The sequence below is a fragment of the Capra hircus genome, chromosome 29 (genome assembly GCF_001704415.2).
Source record: "Capra hircus breed San Clemente chromosome 29, ASM170441v1, whole genome shotgun sequence".
Taxonomy (NCBI): Eukaryota; Metazoa; Chordata; class Mammalia; order Artiodactyla; family Bovidae; genus Capra; species Capra hircus.
The window spans coordinates 39,600,303-39,619,164 of NC_030836.1; the positions used below are offsets into that span (position 1 = coordinate 39,600,303).

Here is an 18,862-nt window from a genome sequence, read left to right on the forward strand (position 1 = left end):
AGTGATGATGGCACAGGTTCCAACAACTTAAGTAAGATCTACTCTTTTTCACCCCTCTCTATATGGATAACTTTTATTTATTTATTTATTTATTTATTTATTTATTTATTTATTTGTAACAAGCTTGTAGAAGAAAAGCAATATGTTAACATTATAGTACATGTTGCAAAATCAGCAGCACCTTGTGAGTACTTATTAACTAAGTACAATATTCATAGTAATAGCCTTTTCTATAACAGCTCAAGATACTATAGAAGAGTTTATTGCTATGATTTTCAGTTTCAAAGTTCAAATAAAGCAGAATGCTTTCATAAAACACCATTGACATAAACTCAGTTTCTGGAAATGTGCTTCCTTTAACTTTCAAAGTGTTAGTTGCTTAGTCATGTCCGACTCTTTGAGACCCCATGGACTGTAGTCTGCCAGGCTCCTCTGTCCATGGAATTCTCCAGGCAAGAATACTGTAGCAGGTAGCCATTTACTTCTCCAGGGGATCTTTCTGACCCAGGGATCGAACCCAGGTCTCCCACATTGCAGGTGGATTCTTTACCGCTTGAGCCACCAAAGTAGTCCTATAACTTTGCTTCCTTCTATTTGCATATTTCTTACTAACTCCAAAGAGAACTGAATTCACAGGTTCATCAATTTTGTTATTTTATTTGGTCTACTTTCATTTCAAAGTTATGTTCTTAAGACCTCCTAACTTTACTTTTCACTTTCTCCAATAATACTACTTCATTAGAGCTGGAGAAAGATTGTTGTTATTTCTCTTTTGGAGTTGGGATTCCTCTTAAACTGGAGACATTTCAGAAAGACAATAACTAAGTGGCTAAAGGTTAATAAGATTAGTGTTCCCTATAATTAATGGTGAAAGAATTTAAAATTTCTCTGGGGCCACATCTGTAGTATCAGTCACTTGCCTCTACCACACTCTGGAGGGAGAAACTTCCCCAGAGAGCTAGTTCAGGAATAGGAATAAGACTAGAAAAAACTAGAAAAGTAAGATTATAATAATATTTAGTTGGGTTATAAAGTAGTGTAAAAGGAGGACTCTTTGAAGTGAAAAAAGCAAGATTTAAATTACATTAAATTTCTTAATTTTAATTAGTTACATTAAATTAATGTGGGGAAGGGGGGCGGTCCTAAGATGGTGGAGGAATAGGAGAGACCATTTTCTCTACCACAAATTCATCGAAAGATCATTTGAATGCTGAGAAAATTCCACAAAACAACTTCTGAATGCTGGTAGAGGACACCAGGCACCCAGAAAGGCAGCCCATTGTCTTTGAAAGGAGGTAGGACAAAATATAAAAGATAAAAATAAAGACAAAAGAGTTAGGGATGGAGACCCATCCAGGGAAGGGAGTCATAAAAAAGGTTTCCAAACACGAGGAAACAGGCAGGTTTGTGGGGAGTTTTGGAATCTCAGAGGGCAACATAACTGGGAGGAAAAATAAATAAATAAAACCCAGAGATTGCATGCCTAATAGCAACTCCCAGAGGAGAAGTAGCCCAGACTCTTGCATTCACCACCAGCAAGTGGGAGCTGAACATAGAGGCCCGGGCTGCATTGCTTAGGGGAGGAACCTGGCCTGAGTATCCTGAGGACAATCTGAGGGAGCTAACATGAGACAGCAACCCAAACTGTGGGATAGCCAGAGAGAGAGAGAGAGAGAGAGAGAGAGAGAGAGAGAGAGAGAGAAGAGAGAGAGAAAACTTTTCCATGAAAAGCTCTAACCTAAGGCACTGCCAGGCCCACTCACAGAACAAAGGATTGAGCAAATATCAGAGGAGAGCTAGCCGGCTGAGGACCGGCCCATTCCCTACCAGAAGCAAGGAGGCAGGCAGGCGACAGCCAGAGCTGGAAAGGGGCATCATCTACCAAACTGCAAGCAGGCTTCTGGTTTCTAAACAAGTCTTTCTTGGATTCTGGACGGTTGACATCCACCGGGAGGGTCACAGCCAGTGATCAGCTCCCCAGAGGAGACACACCTGACACCCAATGCACACCCAGGAAACCAAGTGGCTAGGACAGGGGAGGAGATAAGATGCAGTGCCCCACTTGAGATTGTGCTCGCCAAGCACCTGGTCACTTGAGCAGCTAGGACCTGGGAAGGACACAAAATGCAGGCCCAACCAAGTCTGCACATTCATGGAATACCCGAGAACCTGAACCTGAGCAGCTTAGACCTGGAAAGTGCAACCCAGGGCCCGCTTTAGACAGTTCCCCTGCAGAGTAACCTGGAGCCTGAGCAGTGTAGACTGGGAAAGCATATACGCCTTCAGCAGGGGCAAACCCAGTGTGGCCAAGACACTGCAAGCACTCCCCACACATGCCAGTGATATTGGTTTTCAGTGTTCCTCCCTCCCCACAGCACAACTAAACAAGTGAGGCAAATAAGTGACCACATTCGTCCCTTTGTGTCAGGGCAGAAATTAGACACTGACGAGACTTGCAAACAGAAGAAGCCAAAATAGAGAGAACTGCTTTGGAAGTGACAGGTGCAACAGATTAAAACCTGGTAGTCAGCACCAACTACATTGGAAGGGGCCAATAGACCTTGAGAAATATAAGCTGGATCAAGGAACTATCTGAAACTGGACTGACTCCACACTGCCCTCAAGAGCTCCAGAGAAATTCCTAGATATATCTTTACTATTATCATTTTTTTAAATTTAAAATTTTTTTTGAAAATTTTAAGTCTTTTATTACTCCTTTAATTTTCATTTTTATAACCTACGATTACCTTGCAAAAAAAGACTCTGTTTTTAAAGAAAATTCCATAAATATTTATTTTATTTTTTTAAAAATATTGTTTTTTTTTAAACAAATGGGATCTAATTAAAATTAATAGCCAGGACATGGAAACAACCTAGATGTCCATCAGCAGATGAATGGATAAGAAAGCTGTGGTACATATACACAATGGAGTATTACTCAGCCGTTAAAAAGAATTCATTTGAATCAGTTCTGATGAGATGGATGAAACTGGAGCCAATTATACAGAGTGAAGTAAGCCAGAAAGAAAAACACCAATACAGTATACTAACACATATATATGGAATTTAGGAAGATGGCAATGACGACCCTGTATGCAAGACAGGAAAAAAGACACAGATGTGTATAACGGACTTTTGGACTCAGAGGGAGAGGGAGAGGGTGGGATGATTTGGGAGAATGGGAATTCTAACATGTATACTGTCATGTAAGAATTGAATCGCCAGTCCATGTCTGACGTATGGTGCAGCATGCTTGGGGCTGGTGCATGGGGATGACCCAGAGAGATGTTGTGGGAAGGGAGGTGGGAGGGGGGTTCATGTTTGGGAACGCATGTAAGAATTAAAGATTTTAAAATTTAAAAAATAAAAAAAAATTAAAAAATTTAAAAAAATAAATTAAAAAAAAAAAAGAATGTCCAGAGACAAAAAATATTGTTTTTTTTTTTTTTTGAGAGTCTAACCTCTAGATTTTTAATCTTTCCTTTTTGGTATTTGTTATCAATTCTGTACCTTTGAGAATCTAACCTTCAGTACCCATTTTTACTTGGGAGTGTGATTATTGGCTTGATTGCCCTGTCCCCGTTTTGATACTCCTTTTTATCCCCTAGGTCACCTCTATTGCCTCCATCCCCCTTCTCATCTCTACCCAACTCTGTGAATCTCTTTGTGTATTCCGGGCTGTGGAGAAAACTTATGGAACTAATTACTGATTAGACCTGTCTCCCTCCTTTTGACCCCACCTCTTCTCCTCCTGGTCACCTTTATCTCCTTCCTCCCTTTTCTCTTCTCTATGTAACTCCATAAAACTCTTTGGGGGTTCCAGGCTGTGGAGAGAACATAGGGATTTACTTAGTGGCTAGATTGCTCTCTCCCCTTTTGACTCTTCCTCTTCTCCACCTGGTAATCTCTATCTCCCTCATCCCTCTTCTCTTCTCCATGTAACTCAGCGAATCTTTCTGGGTGTCCCTCACTGTGGAGAAACTTTTCTCCATTAACCTAGATATTTTATCAGAGGTGCTGTATGGATGGAGAAATCTTAAGTCTACTATAAGAATAAGACTGAAAACTAGAGGCAAGAGGCTTAAATTCAAAACCTGAGAACACCAGAGAACTTCTGACTAGAGGGAACATTAATTGATAAGAGCTCATTCAAAAGCCTCCATGCCTACACTGAAACCAAGCACACCCAACAGCCAACAGTTCTGGAGGAAGATATATTTTGCAAATTCTCCAGCAACACAGGAACATAGCCCTGAGCTTTAATATACAGGCTGACCAAAGTCACTCCAAACCCACTGACATCTCAAAACACACTACTGGACACTTCATTGCACCCCAGAGAGAAGAAATCCAGCTCCACCTACCAGAACACGATGCAAGCTCCCCTAACCAGGAAACCTTGACAAGCCACTTGTCCAACCCCACCCACAGGGAGGAACCTCCGCAATAAAGAAGAACCACAAACTGCCAGAATACAGAAAGACCACCCCAAACACAGCAATATAAACAAGGTGAAAAGGCAAAGAAATATTCAGCAGGTAAAGGAACATGATAAATGCCCACCAAACCAAACAAAAGAGGAGGAGATAGGGAGTTTACCTGAAAAATAATTCAGAATAATGATAGTAAAAATGATCCGAAATCTTGAAAACAATATGGAGTTACAGATAAATAGCCTGGAAACAAGGATTGAGAAGATGCAGGAAATGTTTAACAAGGACCTAGAAGAAATAAAAAAAGAGTCAATATATAATGAATAATGCAGTAAATGAGATAAAAAACACTCTGGAGGGAACTAACAGTAGAATAACGGAGGCAGAAGATAAGATAAGTGAGGTAGAAGATAGAATGGTGGAAATAAATGAAGCAAAGAGGAAAAAAGAAAGAATTAAAAGAAATGAGGACAACCTCAGAGACCTCTGGGACAATGTCAAATGCCCCAACATTTCAATAACAGGAGTCCCAGAAGAAGAAGACAAAAAGGAAGGCCATGAGAAAATACTTGAGGAGATAATAGTCGAAAACTTCCCTAAATGGGGAAGGAAATAGCCTCCCAAGTCCAAGAAACCCAGAGAGTCCCAAACAGGATAAACCCAAGGCAAAACACCCCAAGACACATATTAATTACAGTAATAAAAATCAAACACAAAGAATAAATATTAAAAGCAGCAAAGGAAAAACAACAAATAACACACAAGGGGATTCCCATAAGGATAACAGCTGATCTTTCAATAGAAACTCTTCAGGCCAGAAGGGAATGGCAGGATATACTTAAAGTGATGAAAGAAAATAACCTACAGCCCAGATTACTGTACCAAGCAAAGATCTCATTCAAATATGAAGGAGAAATAAAAAGCTTTACAGACAAGCAAAAGGTGAGAGAATTCAGCACCCCCATACCAGCTCTCCAACAAATGCTCAAGGATCTTCTCTAGACAGGAAATACAGAAAAGGTTCATAAACTCGAACCCAAAACAACAAAGTAAATGGTAATGGGATCATAGTTTTCAATAATTACCTTAAATGTAAACAGGTTGAGTGCCCCAACCAAAAGACAAAGACTGGCTGAATGGATAGCAAGACACCTATATATGCTGTCTACAAGAGACCCACCTCAAACCTAGGGACACATACAGACTGAAAGTGAAGGTCTGGAAAAAGAAATTTCATGCAAATGAAGACCAAAAGAAAGCAGGAGCAGCAATACTCATATCAGATAAAAAATACTTTGAAATAAAGGCTGTGAAAAGAGACAAAGAAGGACACTACATCATGATCAAAGGATCAATCCAAGAAGAAGATATAGCAATTATAAACATATATGCACCCAACATAGGAGCACTGCAATATGTAAGGCAAATGGTAACAAGTATGAAAAGGGAAATTAATAGTAACACAATAAGAATGGGAGACTTCTTAGTGTAACCCCACTCACACCTATGGATAGATCAACTAAACAGAAAATTAACAAGGAAACACAAACGTTAAGTGATACAATGGACCAGTTAAACTAATTGATATCTATAGGACGTTTCACCCCAAAACAAGGAATTTCACCTTTTTCTCAAGTGCACAAGGAACCTTCTCCAGGCTAGATCACATCCTGGGCCATAAATCTAGCCTTGGTAAATTAAAGAAATTGAAATCATTCCAAGCATCTTTTCTGACCACAATGCAGTAAGATTAGATGTCAACTACAGAAAAAAAAAAAAAAGCTATTAAAAATTCTAACATATGGAGGCTAAACAATACGCTTCTGAATAACCAACAAATCATGGAAGAAATCAACCCTGTATGCGAGACAGCAAAAGAGACGCAGATGTACAGAACAGACTTTTTGACTCTGTGGGAGAGGGAGAGGGCGGGATGATTTGGGAGAATGGCATTGAAACATGTATAGTATCATATAAGAAATTAATCGCCAGTCTAGGTTCGATGCAGGACACAGGATGCTTGGGGTTGGTGCACTGGGATAACCCAGAGGGATGGTATGGGGAGGGAGGTGGGAGGGGGGTTCATGAGTGGGAACTTATGTACACCTGTGGTGGATTCCAGTATTGTAAAGTAAAAAAAAAAAAGAAAAAAAGAAAAAAGAAAGAAAGAAAGAAATCAAAATATGCACAGAAATGAATGAAAATGAAAACAAAACAACCCAAAACCTATGGGACTCAGTAAAAGCAGTGCTAAGGAGAAGGTTCATAGCAATACAAGCTTATCTCAAGAAACAAACAGAAAATTCAAATAGATAACAACTCTACACATAAAGCAACTAGAAAAGGAAGAAATGAAGAACCCAAGGGTTAGTAGAAGGAAAGAAATCATAAAAATTAGGGCAGAAATAAATGCAAAAGATACAAAAGAGACTATAGCAAAAATCAACAAAGCTAAAAGCTGCTTTTTTAGAAGATAAACAAAGCATTAGCCAGACTCATCAAGAAACAAAGGGAGAAGAAACAAATCAACAAAATTAGAAATGAAAACTGAGAAATCACAACAGACAACAAAGAAATACAAAGATCATAAGAGACTACTATCAGCATCTATATGCAAATAAAATGGACAACTTGGAAGAAATGGACAAATTCTTAGAAAAGTATAACTAACATCAATTGGAGGAACTGCAAAAGCTAGGAAAAATTCAAGAATATGTACATATTTCTGCATCTGTTTGTGTCATCTTTGATTTCTTTCATCAGTGTTTTATAGTTTTCTATATATAGGTCTTTTTTTTTAAGGTACATTTATTCCTAAGTATTTTATTCTTTTGTTGATGTTATTATATACAGGTTACACAGTACCAAATTCTGAAAGATGTGATTGATATAAGTTTAACAAATCTGAGCTACTTATCTGAGTTACAGAATGGAGACTTGAAGTGCTAATGAGACCATTCAAAGATTCCAGCCAAAGAATTCAACTATAAGAAAATTGCATTTATTTACAGTTTATTGTTTTTGAAGACTAGTGAGATTTCTTTAATAATTTTTAACTCTTTAAAAAGTGAAAGCTCATTGTGTAGATATTTCCTTTTTTATAATAGAGCAAATATCAAGAGAAAAATGTATTTCTTTTGTGGGCAGTTGGTAGTTTCAATTTTTTTTTTTTTTGCTTTAGATTCTATAGTGTTTAGTAATTTGTAAGCATAAAGTACAGTAAGCTAAATTACAGCTCTTTGGCCTCAGAATTTTCGGTAGCAGAATTGCTATTGATTAGCTAAGATGAAACTTTTATTAGAAACTTTAAATTGGTGATATTAGAGTATATGGTGGTGGTTTAGTCGCTAAGTCATGTCCGACTCTTACGACCCCATGGACTATAGCCTGCAAGGTTCTTCTGTCCATGGGATTCTCAAGGCAAAAGTACTGGAGTGGGTTGCCATTGCTTTCTCCAGGGGATCTTCCCAACTGAGGAATCAAACCCTGGTCTGTGCATTGCAGGCAGACACTTTACCACTGAGCTATGATCACAATAAACTGTGGAAAATTCTGAAAGAGATGGGAATACCAGACCATCTGACCTGCCTCTTGAGAAATCTGTATGCAGGTCAGGAAGCAACAGTTAGAACTGGGCATGGAACAACAGACTGGTTCCAAGTAGGAAAAGGAATACGTCAAGGCTGTATATTGTCACCCTGCTTATTTAACTTATATGCAGAGTACATCATGAGAAACGCTGGACTGGAAGCAACACAAGGTGGAATCAAGATTGCTGGGAGAAATATCAATAACCTCAGATACGCAGATGACACCACCCTTATGGCAGAAAGTGAAGAGGAACTAAAAAGCCTCTTGATGAAAGTGAAAGAAGAGAGTGAAAAATTTGGCTTAAACCTCAGCATTCAGAAAATGAAGATCATGGAATCTGGTCCCATCACACCACAGGAAATAGATGAGGAAACAGTGGAAACAGTGTCAGACTTTATTTTTTGGGGCTCCAAAATCACTGCAGGGGTCACTGCAGCCATGAGAGTAAAAGACGCTTACTCCTTGGAAGAAAAGTTATGACCAACCTAGATAGCATATTGAAAAGCAGAGACATTATTTTGCCGACTAAGGTCTGTCTAGTCAAGGCTATGGTTTTTTCAGTAGTCATGTATGGATGTGAGAGTTGGGCTGTGAGGAAGGCTGAGCACCAAAGAACTGATGCTTTTGAACTGTGGTGTTGGAGAAGACTCTTGAGAGTCCCTTGGACTGCAAGGAGATCCAACCAGTCCATTCTGAAGGAGATCAGCCCTGGGATTTCTTTGGAAGCAATGATGCTAAAGGTGAAACTCCAGTACTTTGGCCACCTCATGTGAAGAGTTGACTCATTGGAAAAGACTGTGATGCTGGGAGGGATTGGGGGCAGGAGGAGAAGGGGACGACAAAGGATGAGATGGCTGGATGGCATCACTGACTCGATGGACGTGAATCTGAGTGAACTCCGGGAGTTGGTGATGGACAGGGAGGCCTGGCGTGCTGCCATTCATGGGGTCGCAAAGAGTCGGACACGACTGAGCGACTGAACTGAACTGATAAATAGGCTTATGTCATCAGAAAATAAGGGCTTCCCAGGTGGTATTAGTGATAAAGAACTTGCCTGCCAATGCAGGAAACATGAGATGATCCCTTGGAAAAAGACGTGGCAAACCACTCCAGTATTCTTGCCTGGATAGAGATCATTTTACCTCTTCCTTTCTAATTGGGATGGCTTTTATTTCTTTTTCTTGTATAATATCTCTAGCTATAACTTCCAGTACAATGTTGAACAGCAATGTTGAGAGTGGGCATCCTGTCTGTTGCCTTTTCTGTAACAACTGAAATGGTCCTATGCTCTTCCCCCCCCCTCTTTGTTCTGTTAACACGATTGATTTCCTTATACTGAACCATCCTTTCATTCCTAAGATGAATCACACTTGGTCATAATGAATGATCCTATTAATATGCTGTTGGGTTCAATTTGCTGTTAATATTTTGTTGAGTAGTTTTGCATCTGTGTTAACAAGGGATATTGGTCTTTACTTTTCTTGTGATGTCTTTCTCTGTATTTGGTATCAGAATTATGGTGACTTCATAAAATGAGTTAGAAAAAGTTCCCTCCTCTTCAATTTTTGGGGAAGAGTTTGAGAAGGTTTGGTGTTAATTCTTTAAATGTTTGGTAGAATTCCCCAGTGAAACCATCTGGTGGTCCCTGACTCTTCTTTGTTGGGAGATTTTTAATTATCATTATTGATTCAAATTTTTGTTATAGGGCTGTTTAGATTTTATTTCTTCTTGAATTAATAAGTTTCATGGAATCTGTTCATTTCTTTTTGGCTATCTAATTTGTTGGTATACAATTCACAGTACTTATAATCTTTTTTATCTCTGTAGGGTCAGTGGATTTTAATTACCTGCCATCTTTTTTTTTTTCTCTTTGTCAGTCTACCTATAAATTTGTTCACCTTTTCAAATAACCAATTTTTGGTTCCATTGATTTTCTTATTGTATTTCTATCTGCTATTTTGCTTAATCTCCTTTCTAATCTTTATTGCCTTCTTTCTGCTAGTTGTGGTTCCTAAGGTGTTAGATTAAGTTATTGCTTGAGGCCTTTTTTTTCTTTTCTTTTCTTTTTTTTTTTTAATGTTGGCATTTCTAACTATAAGATCCCCTCTATCACTTCTTTCACTGAATCTCATAAGTTTTATATTTTGTGTTTTCCTTCTCATTCATCTCTTTTTTCTAATTTTTCTTTTTGCTTGTACTTTGAGCCATTAGTTGTTTGAGTGCATTATTTAATTTCCACATATTTGTGAATTTCCTAGCTTCCTTCTGTTGATTTCTAGTTTCAATCTATTGTGATTGGAAAAGATACTCTGTATGGTTTTGATCTTCCAAAATGTATTAACACTTGCTTTTTGGCCTAACATGTGGTCTATCCTAGAGAAAGTTCAAGAAAAATGTGTGTATGTTTTTGGGTGGGGTGTACTACTTCTGTTAGGGGTCCAGTTGTTCTATAGTTTTGTTCATGTAATCTATAAATATTAATGCATTTATCATTGTTCAGGTTGTTCAGTACATTATTGAAATTGATGTCATGAAGTTCCCTACTATTATTTTAGAGCAGTCTCTATCTTCAATTCTGTCAATATTTGCTTCATATATTTGGGAGCTCTGATGTTTGGTGCATAAATGTTTATAAATGTTATAGCTTCTTGCTGAATTGAACTTTCTATCACTATTTAATATCCTTCTCTCCTGTAACATTTTTCTACTTAAAGTCTATTTTGTGTTATATTAGTACAGCCATTCCAACTTTGTTTTGGTTACTATTTGCATGAAATGTCTTTTTCCATCATTTCACTATCAACCTTCTTGTGTTTATTAAAATTTTCTTTAAAAATATTTTAATTGGTGGATAAGTACTTTACAATATTGTGATGGCTTATGCCATATATCAACATGAATCAGCCATAGGCATATATACGACCCCTTCCTCTTGAATCTCTCTCCCTCCTCCCTCCCCACCCTATCCCTCCAGGGTATCACAGAGCACCAGCTTTGGGTTCCCTGCATAGAGCTTATTATACAGAGTGAAGTAAGTCAGAAAGGCAAATGTTGCATATTAATGCATATATATGGAATCTAGAAATTTATTTTTAATTGGAGGATAATTGCTTTACAATGTTGTGTTGATTTCTGCCATACAAAAACAGTAATCAATACTATATATTCTTGTTTTTTTAAATCAAGAGTCTCTTATAAGGGTTTCCCTGGCGGCCCAGTTGGTAAAGAGTCTGCCTGCATTATGGGAGAGTTGGGTTCTATCACTGAGTCGGGAACATCCCCTGGAGAAGGAAATGGCAACCCACTCCAGTATTCTTGTTTGGAGAATTCCATGGACAGAGGAGCCTGGTGGGCTACAGTCCATGGGGTCACAAAGAGTTGGACTTGACCTTTTTAATAGTCAGTCTCTTTTAGATAGCATTTAGTTGGATCATGCTTTTTTAAAACCCGTTTGCTAATCTGTCTTTTGATTAAGGCATTTAATCCACTTATATTTAAAGTAATTACTGACAAGGAGGGGCTTCTGACATTTTCCCAATTGTTTTCTATATAGTTTTTGGTCCTTCATTTCCACATTTCTACCTTCTTTTTATTTTTTCAGTAAAATGTTTTGATTCTTTTCTCATTTCCTTAGGTGTATATTCTATAGATATTTTCTTTGATGTTATTACAGGGATTATATTTATTAGGTTGACCAAAAATATTTGTTCAGGTTTTATGAAAAAACCCAAATGATCTTTTGGCCAACTCAATAACATCTAAAAGTTGTAATAGTAAAACTGGTATTTATATTAGCTTAATGTCAATAGTGTGCAAAAACTCTTCCCTTATATATATCCATTCTCCCTTTTAAAGTTATTGATGTCACAGATTACATCTTCATACATTGTGTGCCCAAGAACAAACATTAATGACCAATTTTATGCACTTGTCTTTTAAATAATGTAGAAAATAAAAACTAGAACTATAAATAAATTTGAGGTAACACTAGTTTTTTTTATAACTGCCCATATATTTACCTTTAACTAGGCACCATTATCTTTATTTCTTAATAGGGCTTTGAGTTATTACTTATTTTCCTTCCATTTCAACCTGAAGGACTCCTGAAAGACTCTATTTCATGCAGGGTAGGCCTACTGACAATGAATTTCCTCAGCTTCTTCTTCTTCTTCTCTTTTCTTTTTTTGAGTTTGGGGGAGAACTGGGGATATCTTAATTTCTCCCTCATTTTTGAAGCATTTTTTGGTGGATATAGAATTCTTGGTTAAATTTCTGCACTCTTCCTCTCCTCCCCTGTCCTCTGTACTGGCTGCCAAGGTTTCTGATGATAATCCTATTGAGGATCCATTGTATGTGACAAGTTATTTCTGCCTTGCTGCTTTCAAGATTTTCTCTTTAATTACGTGTTTTCGTATTGATCTTTTGGGGCTTATACTACTTGGGAGTTTGTTGAACTTGGATTTGTGAAATGATGTATTGCATCCAATTTGGGACGTTTTCAGTCATTATTCAAATATTCTTTTTTCCTTACCTTCTCTCTTCTCCTTCTGAGAGTCCCATAATACATATGTTGGTCTGCTTGATGGTGTTCCACGGATACCTTAGGCTTTTTACTTTTCTTCATCTTTTTTTGTTCCTCAGACTTGATAATTTTAATTATCCTATTTTTAAGTTCACTGATTCTTTTTTCATCTTGCTTAGAAATTTGGATTTTGAACCCCTGCAGGGCACTTTTATTATACTTTTCAGCTTCAGAATTTTTCGGTGGGGATTATTTTTTATAATTTATATTTCTTTATTTCTACTTTGTTTTTACATCTTTTTCCTTTGTGCATGTCTCCCTTTAGCTCTTTGAGTACATTTAAGACAGTTGTTTAAAAGTGTTTGTTGATGATCGAGTGGGTGGGGGTAGTTGGAAGACACTAATAGTCTGATGGCTGAATTTCACCAAAATTTACTGCAATTTATCAGTCAAGCTGTCCTTTGTAAGCTGCAAGTACAGGTATTAAAATAAACTCTAGTTCCAAAATATTCACTTCAGGCAGTTTATGCCTGTACAATTGTTGTACAGGTGAAGAAAGGAATTCTGGCATTGCCAACTCCACTATCTTCCTTCTCTTTACTCTAAACTTTCTAATATATTTTATGTGAATTGATATTTCAGATTTACTCAGGGACGGCTTTGGGGATAAGCCCCTTTTCTACTGTCTGATTGCAGAATTACACAATCATCAAAAACCATCAGGTAAAATAAACCTCCATTTTTCAGTTTAATCAAGAGTATATTTTCTCTACCCTGAAAACAAAGTACAGTTTGATAGCATACAGTTACTCTTAAGCCAAGGAGATGAGTTTAAGTACATAAACTAAGTCTTACTTTCTGAAAGAGAAAACGTGTGGTATGCATTTATGTTGGACTTCCCAGGTGGCACTAGTGGTAAAGAACCAGGCTGCCAATGCATGAGACATGAGAAATTGGTTCAATTCCTGGGTTAGGAAGATCCCCTGGAGAAGGATATGGCAACCCACTCCAGTATTCTTGCCTGGAGAATCCCATGGACAGAGGAGCTCAGTGGGCTACAGTCCGTGGGGTCACAAAGAGTCGGACAAAGCTGAAGTGACTTAGCAGACAGCACACATGCATTTATATTTGTATATGCATAGAAAAAAGTTAGGAAGAATATACTTCACACTGTTAAAAGATGGGTTAGCTCTTAAATGTTGTATTATAAGGACTTAAACCTTTCTTATTATACATTTCTGTATTATTTAAAATTTTGTCCAGCAAGCTTTTATTACTTATTAGATAAAAATAAACACAAAGATATTCCATTTTGGAGGAAAGAACATTGTAAGATTCAATGTATTAACTTCTTTATACCCTCTCTTTCCTCTTCCTAGGTAAAGTGACTGTTGGATTTGCCATGTACTACTTTACATACGACCCCTGGATTGGCAAGTTACTTTACCTAGAGGACTTCTATGTCATACAAGCTTACCGAAGTCAGGTAATACATAGTATTACTTATATTTTAAAAATTAAAATGGTGTATTTTAAGGAGTTTTATTATAAATATGGTATTTAAATTAGTTTATGTAACTAATTTCTATTTCATGAGACTGATCACTATCCTAGTTACCCTTGCATATGATGTGGTGAAGACTCAATCACAGATTAGAAAAGATTTATTAGTTCCCATCGAGGCTGGAATAAGCCAAGTTATCAAAGCTATACTTTTATCTTTTTTTTTTTTTTTTGGTTTTCTTTTTTTAAAGCTATTTTGTTTAATCTCTAAAACATGAATTTACATTTTGTGTTGATTTGTCTAAAATGAATAAGAAATATATTCCGTGATAAGATGATAGTGACAAGGACTCATTTCCTCTTCACTGATCTTTAAAATAAATTCAAAGTCTTTTCCATTACCTTTGGAACCACATTCCAATTCGGAAAAAGAGATATGAAAAGCATTCATGAGCTGAATTTCAACAAAAGCTATTATAAATATGTAACAACCAGATAACAGTGTTTAAATTAAAGCAAACACATTATTAAGTGGAATTTTTCAACTTATGTTTTTTCATTTTGTATTATCTACTTAAAAGGTCTAGGTATTGGAGCTGAAATGCTGAAGAGGCTAAGTCAGGCATACATTACAGTTAGTATTGTTATTCTATATGTTATCCTTTTCTTCATCAAATGTTATTATTTAACATTGCATAAATTAGATACTTTAACATCGGAACATAATCTCAAAATATACTTAATTTTTTATTCCAATTAAACTGGTTTTCGAATTAGATATTCATATAGGTCTTATTTGACTTATGTTTAAAAGCTGATATAATCCACAACCACATTATATATCTTTTTGCTACAAAGCAGAAGCAAGCAAAAGGGAGATTAGAAGGCAATTTACCCATAAAATGTGTCCACAGTATGAATATGCTGCTGCTCCTGCTAAGTCGCTTCAGTTGTGTCCGACTCTGTGTGACCCCATAGAGGGCAGCCCACCAGGCTCCCCTGTCCCTGGGATTCTCCAGGCAAGAACACTGGAGTGGGCTGCCATTTCCTTCTCCAATGCATGAAAGTGAAAAGTGAAAGTGAAGTCACTCAGTCATGTCCGACTCTTAGCGATTCAATGGACTGCAGCTTACCAGGCTCCTCCATCCATGGAATTTTCCAGGCAAGAGTACTGGAGTGGGTTGCCATATCCTTGCCACAGTATAAAAAGATTATTTTTCATTTTGGAAATACATATAGGTAAACTTTTGCTGTGGAATAAAGAAAAAAAGCTGAATTTGTTTTGAACTTCTAAAGAAAGGGTTTTAAAACTCAACAGTACTTTTTTTTCTTTTTACAGATTTAGAGAACTCCAAGTGATAACTATTGCATTATTATTTGGCAGTATTTTACACACACAGTGCCTTGCATATAGTAGATCTTCCATAAAATAAATGTGATAATGAAGATTATGTTTTCAAATAAAAGTAATGTCTGTTTTTAAACAGATAGCCATCAGAAGCCAGTGTAACTGCATGCACTTTCTTGTCGTCATTTGGAACCAGGCTTCTATCGAGTACTACACTCGTCGAGGGGCTTTAGACCTTTATTCCGAGGAGGGCTGGCATCTGTTCAGGTTTAACAGAGAAGAACTCATGGACATGGCAGGGGAAGAGTGAAAGGTGACTTATCACTTGTCCCAATATAGCCTCCAAGATCTGAATGTCGTCTGAATCCAACAGCAGTTTGACTGTCGTATAATACAGCAAGTGAACAATCTCTGGCTTCAGCAGATCTTTGAAACAGATTTTGTAGATATAACATGCCATTATGTGAATTAACATACTAATGTTTAGTAGCAGAGCTGATAACCCAAAAGAGAATTCAAAAATAACTTATACTAGGCTTTAGGATATTTATTTATTTTTTTTACTTACTGTATCCTATGAAATTTCAAATGCTTATATTTTCATATTGTAACACATCTGAAATTTGGATAAGTATTATGATCAACTGGCAGCACTTTTCCCTTAGAGGTCTTGGATTTGATGAAATATTGTACATTTGGTCACAAACAGATCTGAGGCAAAAAAAAAAGTATAAAATACTAAATTATGAAAAGCTTACCTATGAATAACTAGTAAATGAACTGCTTTATCACCTTGAGCAGATCAAGGACCACTGCCCTGACTTCATCTCAGAACTACATTCCATCTCTGTCTTTATCTTGGAACTAAATTCCATCTCTGAGAAACCAACTTTTGTTGTAACTATCTTAGGGAAGATATTACATAGTACACTGTATCTGTGTGTGTTTCTACCCTTTCTAGTAGGATATAAGCTTTTTGATAGAATTATTTTTTCACCCTATATTACAACCAGCATGTGAGTTCCTACTACGTACCAGGTATTATGGGTATAAAAGCTATGAAGTGAAAGTGAAAGTCACTCAGTTGTGTCCACCTCTTTGTGACCTTATGGACTATAGCCTGTCAGGCTCCTCTGTCTGTGGAATTCTCCAGGCAAGAATACCAGAGTGGGCAAGTTGTCATGCCGTTCTCCAGGGGATCTTCCCTACCCAGGGATTGAACCCAGGTCTCCTGCACTGCAGGCCAATCTTTTACCATTTAAGCTACCTGGGAAGCCCATTAAAAAAGGTATACAAAAATGATTCAGTTATACCAAAAGGAGCCTCATAAATAAAAAAAAATAATAATCTAGTTTTAGTTTTATAATAAATTATGTGGGCTATCACAGCCATGAATACCAAATGTAAAGGAATGTACAGGAGAATATCTAAATCCTACCTTGGGGAACTGAGAAAGAATGGGTTTGAAGAATAAGTAGGAAGTTGGAATGAAGCATGACGAGACAAAAACTACTCTGACACACTAGCATAGGCAGAGAAAGAGGTAATAAAAGAGCAAGAATGTTTATGAAGCAAGTAGTGTTACAGATAACATACTGGGAGGGCCAAAAAGTTTGTTCAAGTTTTTCTGTACAGTGTTATGGAAAAACCCAAATGAACTTTTTGGCCAACCCAATATAATATACTTGATAGTAGGGTGAGTGGGGAGAGGGAAGGAAGGATTAAAGTATATCTGGGATCATATATGAAGGCCTTGTATGTCACACTAATGGGTCTTGATTTGATTCTGTAGATAATGTTGAGTCATTGAAGATCTCAGGAAGACAACCATGTGATAATAATCTGATAGATGGGTTAGAAGAATAGGGTAGCAGACACTATATATTAACTTAAACTCAACACCATTCCAAATCCCTTACTGCTTGCCTTTCTCTTCATAGACAAAAATGTAATTTGCCAATCTTAAATTTGACTTACAAGACAAATTCTGGTTAAGATGTAGACAGAAGTCTTTTGAGAGGGATCCTAAGGAATCATTTAATTCCCTGATAAGAGGGAGTCAGAAGCATCTGGTACAGTTTTTTGTAACCCCTTTTCCTACTTTGAATGTGTGTGTGTTCCCCAGAGGTATAGGAACCATTCTGTGACCATGAGGTGACAAATCAACGTGCTAAAGAGTAGACTAGAAAGATAAATATGTCTAGATCCTTGATGACACCAATGAGTCACTATACCAACTCTGTACTGACCAATTCCAGACTTTAAACAGACTCATTTATTTAAGCAGCTACAGTTAACTGGTTTACTGTTACTTATAAGCAGAATGTAATGTTAAGTGACAGAAAGCAAGACTGATGGCAAGCAGATTGACCAGAAGCATATATAATAATCCAGGAAGTGATGATGAAGATCTGAATGAGAGTAAGGATTAGAGAAAGTAGAACTTATTTGAGAAACATAGAAGTGAGAGAGATGTAGAGGCAATTTAGTTTTCAGTCTTTTGATATTGGGGCTTCCCAGGTGGCTCAGTGGTAAAGAATTTGCCTGCCAATGTAGAAGATGCAGGTAGACCTGGGTTTGATCCACGGGAGGAGGAAATGGCAACTCACTCCAGTATTCATGCCTGAAGAATCCCATGGACAGAAGAGCCTGACCACCTGCAGGTGAAGAAGCAACAGTTAGAACCAGACATGGAACAACAGACTGGTTCCAAATTGGGAAAAGAGTACGTCAAGGCTGTATATTGTCACCCTGCTTATTTAACTTATATGCAGAGTATATCATGCGAAATGCCGGGCTAGATGAAGCATAAACTAGAATTAAGATTGCAGGGAGAAATATCAATAACCTCAGATATGCAGATGACACCACCCTAATGGCAAAAAGCCAAGAGGAACTAAACAGCGTCTTGATGAAGGTGAAAGAGGAGAGTAAAAGAGCTGGCTTAAAACCCAACATTCAGGAAACTAAGATCATGACATCTGGTCCCATCAGTTCATGGCAAATAGATGGGGAAACAATGGAAACAGTGACAGACTTTGTTTTCTTGGGCTCCAAAGTCACTGCAGCCATGAAATTAACATAGCTCTTTGGAAGAAAAGCTGTGACAAACCTATGCTGTTCTGTAATTAGTTGCTCAGTCATGTCTAACTATTTGTCACCTCAGGGACTGTAGCCTTCCAGCCTCCTCTGTCCATCTGATTCTCCAGGCAAGAATACTGAGTGGGTTGCCATGCCCTCCTCCATGGGATCTTCCCAACCTAGGGATCAAACCCAGGTTTCTCATATTAGAGATAGATCTTGTCTATTAAAAAGCAGAGACATCACTTTGCTGACAAAGGTCCACCTAGTCAAAACTATGGTTTTTCCAGTAGTCATGTATGGATGTGAGAGTTGGACTATAAAGAAGATTGAGTGCCAAAGAATTGATGCTTTTGAACTGTGGTGTTGGAGAAGACTCTTGAG

At 37.4% G+C, this 18,862-nt stretch overlaps 1 protein-coding gene across 1 annotated transcript in view; it reads left to right on the forward strand.

The window, feature by feature from the left end:
- The window catches only part of LOC102171498 (spermidine/spermine N(1)-acetyltransferase-like protein 1), a 54,044-nt gene extending 38,337 nt beyond the window's left edge, over positions 1 to 15,707 (forward strand). The window contains exons 2-5 of the mRNA XM_005700624.2: positions 13,189 to 13,269; positions 13,926 to 14,027; positions 14,631 to 14,671; positions 15,537 to 15,707. Of these exons, the coding sequence (XP_005700681.2) occupies positions 13,189 to 13,269; positions 13,926 to 14,027; positions 14,631 to 14,671; positions 15,537 to 15,707 (395 nt within the window). The remainder of the gene's footprint in view (positions 1 to 13,188; positions 13,270 to 13,925; positions 14,028 to 14,630; positions 14,672 to 15,536) is intronic.